The 15,257-nt window shown below is 50.0% G+C and overlaps 1 protein-coding gene across 1 annotated transcript; it reads right to left on the bottom strand.

Annotated features, from left to right (window-relative positions):
• Nucleotides 1-5: 5 nt before the first annotated feature.
• On the bottom strand, nt 6-10,940 carry LOC311073723 (uncharacterized protein; the record flags this gene model as incomplete). The annotated part of the gene is made up of 10 exons (XM_084099663.1): nt 6-25; nt 73-759; nt 906-1,544; nt 1,664-1,805; nt 2,426-2,619; nt 2,708-2,800; nt 8,111-8,315; nt 10,012-10,151; nt 10,231-10,539; nt 10,844-10,940. The coding sequence occupies 10 exons, from the start codon at nt 10,938-10,940 to the stop codon at nt 6-8; spliced, it is 2,526 nt and encodes an 841-aa protein (XP_083955789.1).
• Nucleotides 10,941-15,257: the final 4,317 nt, after the last annotated feature.

Below are 15,257 nucleotides of genomic sequence, written 5' to 3'. Positions count from 1 at the left end.
CCATCTCACTGTCTATGTCCTCCATCTCAATGTATATGTCCTCCATCTCAATGTATATGTCCTCCATCTCACTGTCTATGTCCTCCATCTCAATGTCTATGTCCTCCATCTCAATGTCTATGTCCTCCATCTCACTGTCTATGTCCTCCATCTCAATGTCTATGTCCTCCATCTCAATGTCTATGTCCTCCATCTCAATGTCTATGTCCTCCATCTCACTGTCTATGTCTTCCATCTCAATGTCTATGTCCTCCATCTCAATGTATATGTCCTCCATCTCACTGTCTATGTCCTCCATCTCAATGTCTATGTCCTCCATCTCAATGTCTATGTCCTCCATCTCACTGTCTATGTCCTCCATCTCAATGTCTATGTCCTCCATCTCAATGTCCTCCATCTCACTGTCTATGTCCTCCATCTCACTGTCTATGTCCTCCATCTCACTGTCTATGTCCTCCATCTCACTGTCTATGTCCTCCATCTCACTGTCTATGTCCTCCATCTCAATGTCTATGTCCTCCATCTCACTGTCTATGTCCTCCATCTCACTGTCTATGTCCTCCATCTCAATGTCTATGTCCTCCATCTCACTGTCTATGTCCTCCATCTCACTGTCTATGTCCTCCATCTCAATGTCTATGTCCTCCATCTCACTGTCTATGTCCTCCATCTCACTGTCTATGTCCTCCATCTCAGTGTCTATGTCCTCCATCTCAGTGTCTATGGGGACTGGTTCCTCAGTGGAGATGTCAGAATTTTCTATAACAATACAAACAGCCAACAAGAGCTATTTCCTTTAAACACACACACTAAATGGTGGTCTATGCATTTCCACTAATTCATTCATACATGCATGCATACATACATACATACATATATAAATAAATAAAGATATTTTAATTTACCCAGCACAGCCTGTCCAAGCATATTCTTCACCAACTTTGATCCAAAAGTCTTCATTAATCTAGTTCTCACTTTGTTGTTCTTGTTTTCGTTATAGTGGTGAATTATTGTCCTCATTTGAAACAGATGTGTTGATGGCTGAGACATGTTCAAAAAGTAGTTATTTTTTCTCATTTTTGCAAACAGTTGCTCTGCAACCTGGCTATTTATTTTGCCAGCTAGTTGAGGCACAATAGTGATCTTCCTCAGAACATCTCTACTGTCTTTGGTATTGCTCTCGTGAAAACGGTCAGACAATACGTAATGATCCGAAGATCCTGTCACTGGGTGTCCTTGAGGATTGCTCACACTCATTTTTTCTTCCAGCCAAGGGAAGGACACTTTCAGATTTCCAGATTTGGCAAGTTTAATGTTTTCTTCATTGGGTTCTGCTAAGCGTCCTTCATATGGACAAATAGGTATGCTTTCTGGTGCCCTTAGATTGGCATGTGTTGCTAAACCACGTGCAAAGTCATAAATAATGATGTTCGGCAGATGCTTCCATGAGAACAGAAGATCAGCAAAATCTCGAGGGCTTTCTGCTCGAAGATTGCATTTTAGACTGTAAACTACGCCACATGGGCACATGACTCCCCAGCCTCCTAGTATAACACAAAAACAATATTTTTTTTAAACATGACTGTATTGCCAATATATTGACTGTAATATCAAAGGTTATATTTGTAACACCAGACAAAACAGTATTATAAATTAAGCTCACCAGAGGCACCCCAGATTTTCTCAAAGATTTTGTCATATGTTTGCCTCGATTTCATTTCATTTGACAATCTGAGGAGGAGGTCACTCCGAGATCCAGTAGAGTTCAGACCACATTCTTTGCATAGATTCCGAATAACATTAACCTACAAAAAAAAATATTTGAATATAGTGTAGTATATATATATTTAATTCATACAAATAAATATATCTGCTTGAAAGAATAGAGAATGATGTATGCAAGTAGTTATAAAGAATTCATATATCATTCATTGAAAAAAAGACTGTGTTTTACTTTAGGAAAAGTGGTTTTATTTAATTTTAAGATATTTTTAAGTTAAAGTACTTAAATCTGTATCTGTATTGCACGTTCAACTAAATCTGTATCTGTATTGCACGTTCAAATAAAATAATTTATATTAGCAGGTTAATATATGTTTTCTCCAGGAGTATATGGGTCTGGAAATTTTAGAGAAATTCTAAATGAATGCATTTCAATTTAAACCCATTATATATTTAGTCGACTAAATCTACTGTAGATTTAGTCGACTAAAATCTTATTGTATTTTCGCCGACTAAAACTAGTCTAAAACTAAAACACTTCAGATGACTAAAATATGACTAAAACTAAATGACATTTTAGTCAAAAGACTATGACTAAAACTAAATGACATTTTAGTCAAAAGACTATGACTAAAACTAAATCAAAATTTGCTGTCAAAATTAACACTGATTGGAAAAAATAGTAGCAGTTTTACAAACAAACCTTTTGCTTTTGAAGTTCTTCCTTCAGCCTCTCCTCGGTCACCGTAATTTCTGCAGTCTCTGATGCAGACTTTGAAGAATGAAGTTTTTCATACTCTGTGTTTAGCACACTATCTGAACGGCGTGTGTTCTTGCCAATCCAAGGAGCCCAGAAGTGATACATTGGTTTAACAACAAATGGATTTTGTGCACCACCTACAAAAGCAGCATTTAAAACATAATAAGCTGTGTGATTCTTTTAATTTCTTTGCAATATAGTGGGAAAAAAACTGTTTGCACATACTTGTAACAAATCCACGACATATCATCTCTTTGGACAAAGCCTCCCAGAATGTTTCCAGATTGACTTCCCCTTGAAAGTTTTCTGGAGGTTCCTCTATGTCACTTACTGGAAGAAAACGATACTTGGTTACTCACGTAACCTCGGTTCTCTCTAGAGAGGGAACGAGTATTGCGTAAGGAACTTACGCTACGGGAAAAGTCATCTTTTCTCGAGATACTGAAGCCAAAAAATTATCCTTAATTTTTCATATTTTGTCAACGCAGTGCAGCAGGCGGCACAGCAGAGCTAGAGCGGGCAATACTGCGTGCTCATTGGCTGCCGCGCGGCAACTGCTTAAGCCTACCAGTGAGCCCCGCGTGACGTCACGCCCAATCAGGGCGCGCGCGCCCTCGCGCGTCACAGCCCGCCAGAAGGGGCGGCGTCAGAGCGTATATAAACAGGGCTCGGAGGCTTAACTCTCTGGTTTCTGTCGAATGAAGCGACATGAGCTCGGGGCGCAAGCACGGCAGGGAACGCAATACTCGTTCCCTCTCTAGAGAGAACCGAGGTTACGTGAGTAACCAAGTATCGTTCTCTTACGAGAGGTTCTCTCGTATTGCGTAAGGAACTTACGCTACGGGAACCCTTTGTCAACGCCGTGCGCGCCATGCATCCACACACAACTCCAGGGGGAGGGGACCCGGGGAGTGAAGAGTGGGGAGAGAGGTGGCCAGCAATGCGGGCCAACACATGTACATAAGCACCCATAGGGAGAAACAGAGCGGCACAGCCGGTCTGTATATAAGAGCTTTCCCTGAAAGTGCGGCTCGACCAGGAGAGTCAAATCTAATATCCAGCCTGCGAAAGAGCAGTGCATGAACATGATTTTAGACTGCAAGAAGTTTAGCCTGCAGGGCGGGAACTTCCAGGTTATAAAACCTAACAAATGTTGACGGGGAGGCCCAGCCCGCTGCCGTACAAATGTCATGAATGGAAATCCCACTGGACCATGCCCACGATGAGGCAACGCCTCTGGTGGAATGAGCCCGTATGCCCAGAGGGCACTGCAGGTCTTTGGACGCATATGCTGTCGCGATAGCATCCACTATCCATCTGGATAACGTCTGTTTCGAGGCGGCGAGACCCTTGGTGCGCCCACCAAACGAAACAAAGAGCTGCTCTGAGAGCCTGAAGGCTGCAGAGCGCGTAATATAAAGCCTTAACGCCCTGACAGGGCAAAGGAGATTATTATCGACCTCGTTGGCTGCCGGCGGCAGGGCTGAGAGGGAAATAACCTGTGCTCTGAAAGGAGTACCCAACACTTTAGGGACATAGCCATGTCTGGGTTTGAGAATGACTAACGAGTCGTTAGGTCCAAACTCGAGACACGACGCGCTAACTGATAGCGCATGTAAGTCACCCACGCGTTTTACTGAGGCGAGGGCCAGCAGAAAAACGGTTTTGAAAGTGAGGTATTTGAGACCCACAGAGTCTAGCGGCTCGAAGGGAAAAGCTTTAAGGGCCTCCAGGACCAAAGACAGACCTGTGGAACCTCACAGGACTGAGAGTTCAAACTCTTCCCTGTACACCATTTATTAAACACTGACCATTTAGACGCATAGAGCCGCCTCGTCGAGGGGGCTCTGGACTGCGAGATCGTGTTAACTACCCCTTCTGGCAGATCAACGAATATTCGTTGATTACCCACGCATGCAGAGACCAGTGCTCTGGATGGGGATGCAGAATTGATCCTCGGGCTTGAGAGAGAAGGTCTCTCCTCACCGGAATCGGCCACGGGGCTGTGTCTGACATGTTCACCAGCTCCGGGAACCAGGGTTGGTTCTCCCAGTGCGGGGCTATGAGGAGCACTGCGCAGCGCGTTTCCCTGATCTTCGCTAATACCTGCGCTCCGCGGGGTACTTTCGATTTCAGCCAGCATTGAAGCGGGCGCATACGAAGTAAACCCAGCCGTAGGACCGCTGCGGCTGATGCCATATGGCCTAACAGCCTTTGGAAGCGTTTCAGAGGGAGGTATCTGCCCTTTTGGACGGATGCGGCGAGGTGTCGAACACAGCGCGCGCGCTGTTCTGACAGCCTGGCGGTCATCGCCACCGAGTCCAGTTCTATTCCCAGGAAGGAAATAAACTGACTGGGGATAAGTGAGCTCTTGTCCCAGTTCACCGAAAGACCCAGGCTTTCCAGATGACTGAGAAGCGCTATCTTGTGAGAGATGAGTTCCTCTTTTGACTGCGCTAGAATGAGCCAATCGTCCAGATAGTTCAGGATTCGCATGCCCTGTTTTCTCGGGCGAATTAGCGCGAGGATCTGCCTGGTCGTAAGCATTTTGAACGGCCGTCTCATGAGGGCTCTGTTCAAATGTCTCAGATCTAATATGGGTCTGAGCCCGCCGTCCTTCTTGGGCACGAGGAAATAACGGCTGTAAAAGCCCGCCTCGGTCAGAGAAGGAGGAACTCTCTCTATCGCCTTTTTTCGCAGCAGCTTCGCTATCTCTGCATGCAGCAGATGGGCCGCTTCTGCGTTCACTTTCGTTTCGGTCCGGGCTAGAAAGCGCTGAGGCCGACGACTGAACTGTAGCGAATAGCCCTGTATTACCGTGTCCAGCACCCATGTCGACACACCCGGAATAGCCTTCCATGCATTCGCACTCATAGCTAGGGGTCGAATGGCCTCTGAGTTCCGTCCGTCGCATAGCGCGGGACGAGGAATCTGCAGTGGCGGGCGCGCACTGCGCGCTGAGACAGTGCTGCGAGACGGGGACTCGCTGATAGCAGTGACCGGCCGAACTGCGCTGGGAGAGCGCGCGTGAGTGTTTACAGCAGAGTGTGAACGCGGGGGAGCGGGCACAGGACTCTTTATTAAAACACGGCCGGTGGCGGTGGCGATATTTGAACCCCGAATGTGTGAGACAGGGCGAGCAGTGTGTAGTTGTGAGCACTCGTGAGCGGGCACATTTCCTACACTTATCGCTCGAGCGGCAAGAGCGCGCTTTATGCGAGTGTGCTCTGTAGGGTACACAGGGGGATTTGTGCTTGTGTGTATAAATGAACACTGGGTTGTGGGCATATTCACTACACTCATAACACTGTCGGCCTGAGCCGAATGGCCAGATATTATGCTCATCTTGTGATTTATCTGGGTCGCCGTAAAATCGCCGTTTGAGTGCAGGCGAGTGAGTCGACAGACTGGCTCGTTGGCTGCTGAAAACACTACTGCAGTAGCCTTTCTTAAGGGGACTGGCAGAGGAAGACAGATGAGTTTTGACGGCGGTCCGGCCGCAGCGGGACCCGGCCGTCTTTTCCTCCCGACGAGTGCTAGGAGGACTTCGCAGGCTCGGGCTTCAGCGAGACTCGAGGCCGAGGCCCTCGCGGGGGCGGCGGCCTGCGCTGGCTGGTTGAGCGGGACCTAGGGCGGCCGCGCTGGCGCTGCTGTGTGGTCGGAGGGCGGGAAGAGCGCTGGGCAGAGCTGCGTGCAGGAGGCTCTGTGCTAGAGCGGCCTGCAGCGGAGCTCGAGCGGCGAGGCAGGAAGAGGCTCATAGCCTGTGATGCCTTCTGCACCTCCGTAAACCGGTCCACGAGGCCACTCACTGCTGGTCCGAAGAGGCCGGTGGGGGAGAGCGGGGCGTTAAGGAAGACGGACCGCTCTGATTCTCCCATATCGGCTAGCGTCAGCCACAGGTGGTGCTCTGTGACGGTGAGCGAGGCCATTGAGTGACCGATAGCTTGTGCAGCTACCTTGGTAGCGCGGAGAGAGAGATCTGTCGCGCTGCGTAGGTCGGTCAAGGTGGTCTGGTCGGGGCCCTTCTCGTCCAGCTGGCGGAGGAGGTCGGCCTGAAGGACCTGAAGGACCGCCATCGTGTGCAGGGCTGAAGCGGCCTGTCCGTTAGCCAAGAAGGCGCAGTGAACGAACGCCGAAGTAGTCCTGCAGGCCTTGGACGGGAGGGCAGACTTTGAGCGCCATCTCGCGGATGGGGGGCAAAGGTGCGCTGCGACCGCCTGTTCGACCGGAGTGATGTTGTTGTATCCCTTCTCCGCGGCTCTGTCCACCTGGGAGAGAGCAGCTGAAGCTGAAGAGCGGAGCCTGGCCGAAACCGGAGCGTTCCACGCTTTGGAGAGTTCTTCGTGGAGCTCGGGCAGAAAAGGCGCTGGTCTGGACGCTGTAGACTGGCGGCGGTTGGGCAGGAAGCATCCATCGAGCCTGTTCGGTGGAGGCACCGCAGGCGGGGACCACTCGAGGCCTAAGCGCTCGACTGCCGTCGTGAGGAGGCGGAAAAGCTCGGCGTCCACACCGGTATGGGTCCTGCCAGACACTCTGGAAGACGAGGCGGAGCGGAGTGAACCGGACCACTCTTCGCTGTCTGACGCCAGAAGAGAGCAGCTGTCCAGAAGCGCGTCCACTTCCGCTTCATTCTCAGAGGCGACGGCATCGCGGGCCTTAGCCGGCGGCTGCGCGTCGGGAAGCGGGGGAGGCGAGGGAGAGAGCGAGGCTCGCGGGAGGTGCTCCGGCGAGGGCCTGACTCGAATCTCCGGCTCCGGTGGTCTCTGCGAGCGGCGTTTCTTCTTACGGAGACAGTTGGAGCGGGTTCTGCATTGAACAAGGCGAGTCGAGCCCGCAGGGTCGACATCGGCAGTTCCTCGCAGAATTCGCAGCCGCCCGTAGACAAGGCAACGGCTGCATGGTCACGCCCCAGGCAGAGAGCGCAGATCACGTGGCGGTCTCTGTCGCTGAGCGGAGAGCGGCATGAACCGCATGAAACTCGAGGCATTTTGAAACTGACTTGCTCTTTTAGTGAGTGCTGCAAGAAAAACACACACAAGGCAAGCGAGAAAGGATATATCGCCGGATAGCTGAGCTGGCACGGCAGGCTGAAGGCGGCGAAGATTCGACCGGCTTCCTCAGGCTGTCCTAGGCTGGCTCGTTGCTGGTTTCGACGGCGACGGCTTCTCTCAGAGTGCAGCGATGCGAAGAGCTTCGCTGAAGAGACAGAAACCAGAGAGTTAAGCCTCCGAGCCCTGTTTATATACGCTCTGACGCCGCCCCTTCTGGCGGGCTGTGACGCGCGAGGGCGCGCGCGCCCTGATTGGGCGTGATGTCACGCGGGGCTCACTGGTAGGCTTAAGCAGTTGCCGCGCGGCAGCCAATGAGCACGCAGTATTGCCCGCTCTAGCTCTGCTGTGCCGCCTGCTGCACTGCGTTGACAAAATATGAAAAATTAAGGATAATTTTTTGGCTTCAGTATCTCGAGAAAAGATGACTTTTCCCGTAGCGTAAGTTCCTTACGCAATACGAGAGAACCTCTCGTAAGAGAACAAAAATGTCACTATATGGCAATAACGTGAAGAAAAATTAAATAGAAAATAAACAAGTAAAACAACTTGGAAATGAAAATGATTACAATAAACATACCAGAAAACTGGAAAACACCCTTTCTGTGTAGATCCATTATCACAACAGGGGGATAATCACCACAGGTAACGCATGAATACTTGTACTCATGTTTTGTAAGGGCCTCAAAGTGTAGATAGGCATGCAGCACCGTGTCTGCTGACGGAAACTTTAAACCGGTCAAATCTTGCAAAAAATCAACGGCTCTGCTCACAGAAGTATGCACCTGGAATAAACAAAATCTGTTTTAAGTAACATACATAATAGGGCTGTCACGATGTTAGATTTTTCACACCACGTTATTGTGGCCAAAAGATTTCACGATATCGATATATCGCGATATCTATATAATCTGTGTGTGTGTGTGGGGGGGGGGTCGGTCAAATAAATTTTTATTATAGTTTTTCTTTTTTACACAACAAATATAAGGATACTGACAAACACAAGGCACATGCATTACTTCTTGTATACTCAATCTATGTCAAATATTTGTGAAGGAAGACAAGCCTGTGATATATACACTAGATGTCACCTTGGCTACGGCAGTTTATGTTTAAAGGAATTGTTTAATTTGGACTTCTCTGTGCATGCTCTTTGAGGTGGTGACCATAGACCTGCATTAAATGACTGACAGACAAGAACCGTTTAACCTAAAAATATCAAAATTGAAACTACTGAGGAAAAAAAGACACCTACATCTTGGATGCCCTTGAGGTAAGCTAAAACATACAAAAATTTAATTTCAAAATGAACCATCCCTTTAACCTCAGAGCATCCGTTAACTGAATGAATTGAGAATCTCACCTGAGAATCTCACCTGAAAATCCAATAACATCAACAATTTTCATTCAAGCAGCTGATTTCTGTGAATGAATGTAATTTAATGTACAGGGTGGGCCATTTATATGGATACACCGTAACAACATGGGAATGGTTGGTGACAGGGTTTCTGCAGGTTTCAGTAAGTCAAATTTAAGACCTTTTTAAGACATTTTAAGACCATAAAGATTGAAATTTAAGACCTACACGACGCATTATCCAAGTTAGATAGATAGTTACCTCGGGATCATTAGAGTATCTATCTATCTATCTTCCTATCTATCTAGGATTATCTGATGTGTGTGTGTGTGTGTGTGAGAGAGAGAGTGGGAGGTAGATATTTTTTTTTTTTTTTATAGAAAATTGTACTTTTGCATATTGCATATTATTATCCAAAATTATCACGGTTATCACAGAATCCTGTTCAAAAAGTACTAATACTACAGAATGAAGTCAATTCAACAAGTTTTATGTCGAAAAACAGCAAATAACAAATTGATTAGCATCAATATGCACTTTTTGTTTACGTGAACATTAAAATACCATTAAAAATGATGGCCAGATTTTGAAAGAGTGTCTTGCAACATGTTATCTACTAACATGTACAAGTTAAAATAAAGTTTTGACAAAAAAGGTTTTATACAAAGATACATTTGAACAAACTTGAGCGCGCAAAAGACGCGATATGTGAACGGCCTCTGGCGAGCTAGCTCATATCAAGCCACGAGCGACTGGCAGCACGCGAGCGACGTGTTGGAGACCCCTGCTAGAGCTCCGCTTTGTAGGCTACAACTCGATATACTTTTTTGCTACTTTGTAATAACTTTAAGCGGCCAGGAGTATTTACGTGTCATGTTACTGTTCATTTTAAACATTGTGGTTATCGCCAAAACCGGTATATTGTCACACTCTAAATTAACACAATGTCGATATTTCATACTTTGAATATCACAATTATCATCAACACCGGTATATTGTCACACTCTAAATTAACACAATGTCGATATTTCATACTTTGAATATCACAATTATTGTCAACACCGGTATATTGCGACACCCCTAATACATATATACCAACACCATAGTGTTAAATTAAAAGTTACCTGGAGAAGGCTTCTCAAGGTTAGGCATAAGGGTAGGGCAAGGATGATGTGGTCATTGAAGTTATGTAGTTGGTCTTTCCACTCCTGGTAGCGGTAGAACATTCCACAAAGTGGGCACTGCTTACAGTAGGTGGCAACGTCTAAAATGTAAACAAGTAATACATCAGAGGACAATTTAGCTGAATATCACACACGAAATTACATAACACCAAATCATACCTTCAACAATGTTTGTGAGTATTTTAGCCTTCTTTGTAATTAGGATGGGATCACTGAGTGGAACGACACCTGGACAACTCTGACAGATGCTTTCATCTGGACAAAGGTTTCTTGGATAATCTTTTTCTGGTGATGGTACATGCACATCGTCTGGTAGATCAACGGGTATCTTCTTGTGCTGAAGAATGTAACATACCATATTATTTAGCCCCAGATCTTTTGGAGGATAAACAGGACTGTCTTCTCTGAAATCCTTCTCCTCAGACTGTGCATGTGGCTCTTTGTGTGGTGATTCTTCTCTGCTGAAGACTGTTCGAAACAACTCACGTTGTGTCTGAAAAAGGTGCCATTTTGCAATACATTTGTGCACACATGAACGCCGCAATTTGGCACAGGGACAATGCCATGTGTTTAATTTTGAGTCATACGCAACCATTACACGTCCCAACCGGCTGTAATAGGAGACACTGGGTTCGAATACTGAAATCAACTTCTTTGTTTCAGGGGTGCCAATCGAAGTTTGAACAGAGAGTGGAATGCAATTGCTGTTGGCAAGCTGCTGCCGAGTAAGGCATATCTTCTTCTTTTCATTACTAAACCACTTTGCTTTTACCATCTCGGTTAAAATCTCCTCTTTCAGGGAGACTAGTTACAGAGCGGATGTGTTTGCACTGATATGATGACAGGCCACTCCTCTGTGCAACTTCCATGTTGACCTGACATTCATGTGATTCACAGATGACCTTATGGTGTTCTCCCCATGTCTTGAGCTGAATATGAAGAGGAACACTGTGACCCTTGGTAACTTTAAGGACTGTAAATACGCCATTTGTCTTGTCAATGCATTGGCTAGCAAGATGGAATGTGGCATTAATGTCCTGTATTGGCTGTTCTGTGTGTTTGCGGTCAATGTGTTTTTTTAAGTTTTTTCTATTAATGAGGATATTGCAAACTGGGCTTTTTTTTTTTATCACAGGCTGCACACGAACCCTTCCTGAGGAGAATGCAGCAGTGGCTGGAGATGGTGTGCTCAGCGCAGGAGTGGCTGGAGATGGTGTGCTCAGCGCTACAGTGGCTGGAGATGGTGTGCTCAGCGCTACAGTGGCTGGAGATGGTGTGCTCAGCGCTACAGTGGCTGGAGATGGTGTGCTCAGCGCTACAGTGGCTGGAGATGGTGTGCTCAGCGCTACAGTGGCTGGAGATGGTGTGCTCAGCGCTACAGTGGCTGGAGATGGTGTGCTCATCGCTACAGTGGCTGGAGATTGTGTGCTCAGCGCAGGAGTGGCTGGAGATGGTGTGCTCAGCGCTACAGTGGCTGGAGATGGTGTGCTCAGCGCAGGAGTGGCTGGAGATGGTGTGCTCATCGCTACAGTGGTTGGAGATGGTGTGCTCAGCGCAGGAGTGGCTGGAGATGGTGTGCTCAGCGCTACAGTGGCTGGAGATGGTGTGCTCAGCGCAGGAGTGGCTGGAGATGGTGTGCTCATCGCTACATTGGTTGGAGATGGTGTGCTCAGCGCAGGAGTGGCTGGAGATGGTGTGCTCAGCGCTACAGTGGCTGGAGATGGTGTGCTCATCGCTACAGTGGCTGGAGATGGTGTGCTCAGCGCTACAGTGGTTGGAGATGGTGTGCTCAGCGCTACAGTGGCTGGAGATGGTGTGCTCAGCGCAGGAGTGGCTGGAGATGGTGTGCTCAGCGCTACAGTGGCTGGAGATGGTGTGCTCAGCGCTACAGTGGCTGGAGATTGTGTGCTCATCGCTACAGTGGTTGGAGATGGTGTGCTCAGCGCAGGAGTGGCTGGAGATGGTGTGCTCATCGCTACAGTGGCTGGAGATGGTGTGCTCAGCGCTACAGTGGCTGGAGATTGTGTGCTCAGCGCTACAGTGGCTGGAGATGGTGTGCTCATCGCTACAGTGGCTGGAGATGGTGTGCTCAGCGCTACAGTGGTTGGAGATGGTGTGCTCAGCGCAGGAGTGGCTGGAGATGGTGTGCTCATCACTACAGTGGCTGGAGATGGTGTGCTCAGCGCAGGAGTGGCTGGAGATGGTGTGCTCATCGCTACAGTGGTTGGAGATGGTGTGCTCAGCGCAGGAGTGGCTGGAGATGGTGTGCTCAGCGCTACAGTGGCTGGAGATGGTGTGCTCAGCGCTACAGTGGCTGGAGATGGTGTGCTCATCGCTACAGTGGCTGGAGATGGTGTGCTCAGCGCTACAGTGGTTGGAGATGGTGTGCTCAGCGCTACAGTGGCTGGAGATGGTGTGCTCAGCGCTACAGTGGCTGGAGATGGTGTGCTCAGCGCTACAGTGGCTGGAGATTGTGTGCTCAGCGCAGGAGTGGCTGGAGATGGTGTGCTCAGCGCTACAGTGGCTGGAGATGGTGTGCTCAGCGCAGGAGTGGCTGGAGATGGTGTGCTCATCGCTACAGTGGTTGGAGATGGTGTGCTCAGCGCAGGAGTGGCTGGAGATGGTGTGCTCAGCGCTACAGTGGCTGGAGATGGTGTGCTCAGCGCTACAGTGGCTGGAGATGGTGTGCTCATCGCTACAGTGGTTGGAGATGGTGTGCTCAGCGCAGGAGTGGCTGGAGATGGTGTGCTCAGCGCTACAGTGGCTGGAGATGGTGTGCTCAGCGCAGGAGTGGCTGGAGATGGTGTGCTCATCGCTACAGTGGTTGGAGATGGTGTGCTCAGCGCAGGAGTGGCTGGAGATGGTGTGCTCAGCGCTACAGTGGCTGGAGATGGTGTGCTCATCGCTACAGTGGCTGGAGATGGTGTGCTCAGCGCTACAGTGGTTGGAGATGGTGTGCTCAGCGCTACAGTGGCTGGAGATGGTGTGCTCAGCGCAGGAGTGGCTGGAGATGGTGTGCTCAGCGCTACAGTGGCTGGAGATGGTGTGCTCAGCGCTACAGTGGCTGGAGATTGTGTGCTCATCGCTACAGTGGTTGGAGATGGTGTGCTCAGCGCAGGAGTGGCTGGAGATGGTGTGCTCAGCGCTACAGTGGCTGGAGATGGTGTGCTCATCGCTACAGTGGCTGGAGATGGTGTGCTCATCGCTACAGTGGCTGGAGATGGTGTGCTCAGCGCTACAGTGGCTGGAGATGGTGTGCTCAGCGCTACAGTGGTTGGAGATGGTGTGCTCAGCGCTACAGTGGCTGGAGATGGTGTGCTCAGCGCTACAGTGGTTGGAGATGGTGTGCTCAGCGCAGGAATGGCTGGAGATGGTGTGCTCATCGCTACAGTGGCTGGAGATGGTGTGCTCATCACTACAGTGGCTGGAGATGGTGTGCTCAGCGCTACAGTGGCTGGAGATGGTGTGCTCAGCGCTACAGTGGTTGGAGATGGTGTGCTCAGCGCAGGAGTGGCTGGAGATGGTGTGCTCATCACTACAGTGGCTGGAGATGGTGTGCTCAGCGCAGGAGTGGCTGGAGATGGTGTGCTCATCGCTACAGTGGTTGGAGATGGTGTGCTCAGCGCAGGAGTGGCTGGAGATGGTGTGCTCAGCGCTACAGTGGCTGGAGATGGTGTGCTCAGCGCTACAGTGGCTGGAGATGGTGTGCTCATCGCTACAGTGGCTGGAGATGGTGTGCTCAGCGCTACAGTGGTTGGAGATGGTGTGCTCAGCGCAGGAGTGGCTGGAGATGGTGTGCTCATCACTACAGTGGCTGGAGATGGTGTGCTCAGCGCAGGAGTGGCTGGAGATGGTGTGCTCATCGCTACAGTGGTTGGAGATGGTGTGCTCATCGCTACAGTGGTTGGAGATGGTGTGCTCAGCGCTACAGTGGTTGGAGATGGTGTGCTCATCGCTACAGTGGCTGGAGATGGTGTGCTCAGCGCTACAGTGGCTGGAGATGGTGTGCTCAGCGCTACAGTGGTTGGAGATGGTGTGCTCAGCGCAGGAGTGGCTGGAGATGGTGTGCTCATCGCTACAGTGGCTGGAGATGGTGTGCTCAGCGCTACAGTGGTTGGAGATGGTGTGCTCAGCGCAGGAGTGGCTGGAGATGGTGTGCTCATCGCTACAGTGGTTGGAGATGGTGTGCTCAGCGCAGGAGTGGCTGGAGATGGTGTGCTCAGCGCTACAGTGGCTGGAGATGGTGTGCTCAGCGCAGGAGTGGCTGGAGATGGTGTGCTCATCGCTACAGTGGTTGGAGATGGTGTGCTCAGCGCAGGAGTGGCTGGAGATGGTGTGCTCAGCGCTACAGTGGCTGGAGATGGTGTGCTCAGCGCTACAGTGGCTGGAGATGGTGTGCTCATCGCTACAGTGGCTGGAGATGGTGTGCTCAGCGCAGGAGTGGCTGGAGATGGTGTGCTCATCGCTACAGTGGCTGGAGATGGTGTGCTCAGCGCAGGAGTGGCTGGAGATGGTGTGCTCAGCGCTACAGTGGCTGGAGATGGTGTGCTCAGCGCTACAGTGGCTGGAGATGGTGTGCTCATCGCTACAGTGGCTGGAGATGGTGTGCTCAGCGCTACAGTGGTTGGAGATGGTGTGCTCAGCGCAGGAGTGGCTGGAGATGGTGTGCTCATCACTACAGTGGCTGGAGATGGTGTGCTCAGCGCAGGAGTGGCTGGAGATGGTGTGCTCAGCGCTACAGTGGCTGGAGATGGTGTGCTCAGCGCTACAGTGGCTGGAGATGGTGTGCTCAGCGCTACAGTGGCTGGAGATGGTGTGCTCAGCGCTACAGTGGTTGGAGATGGTGTGCTCAGCGCAGGAGTGGCTGGAGATGGTGTGCTCATCGCTACAGTGGCTGGAGATGGTGTGCTCAGCGCTACAGTGGTTGGAGATGGTGTGCTCAGCGCAGGAGTGGCTGGAGATGGTGTGCTCATTGCTACAGTGGTTGGAGATGGTGTGCTCAGCGCAGGAGTGGCTGGAGATGGTGTGCTCAGCGCTACAGTGGCTGGAGATGGTGTGCTCAGCGCAGGAGTGGCTGGAGATGGTGTGCTCATCGCTACAGTGGTTGGAGATGGTGTGCTCAGCGCAGGAGTGGCTGGAGATGGTGTGCTCAGCGCTACAGTGGCTGGAGATGGTGTGCTCAGCGC

Source organism: Abramis brama (assembly GCF_963993115.1).
Source record: "Abramis brama genome assembly, chromosome: 22".
Classification (NCBI taxonomy): Eukaryota; Metazoa; Chordata; class Actinopteri; order Cypriniformes; family Leuciscidae; genus Abramis; species Abramis brama.
The sequence above is the reverse complement of the archived record's forward strand: the minus strand, read 5'-3'. Positions and strand labels throughout refer to the sequence as shown.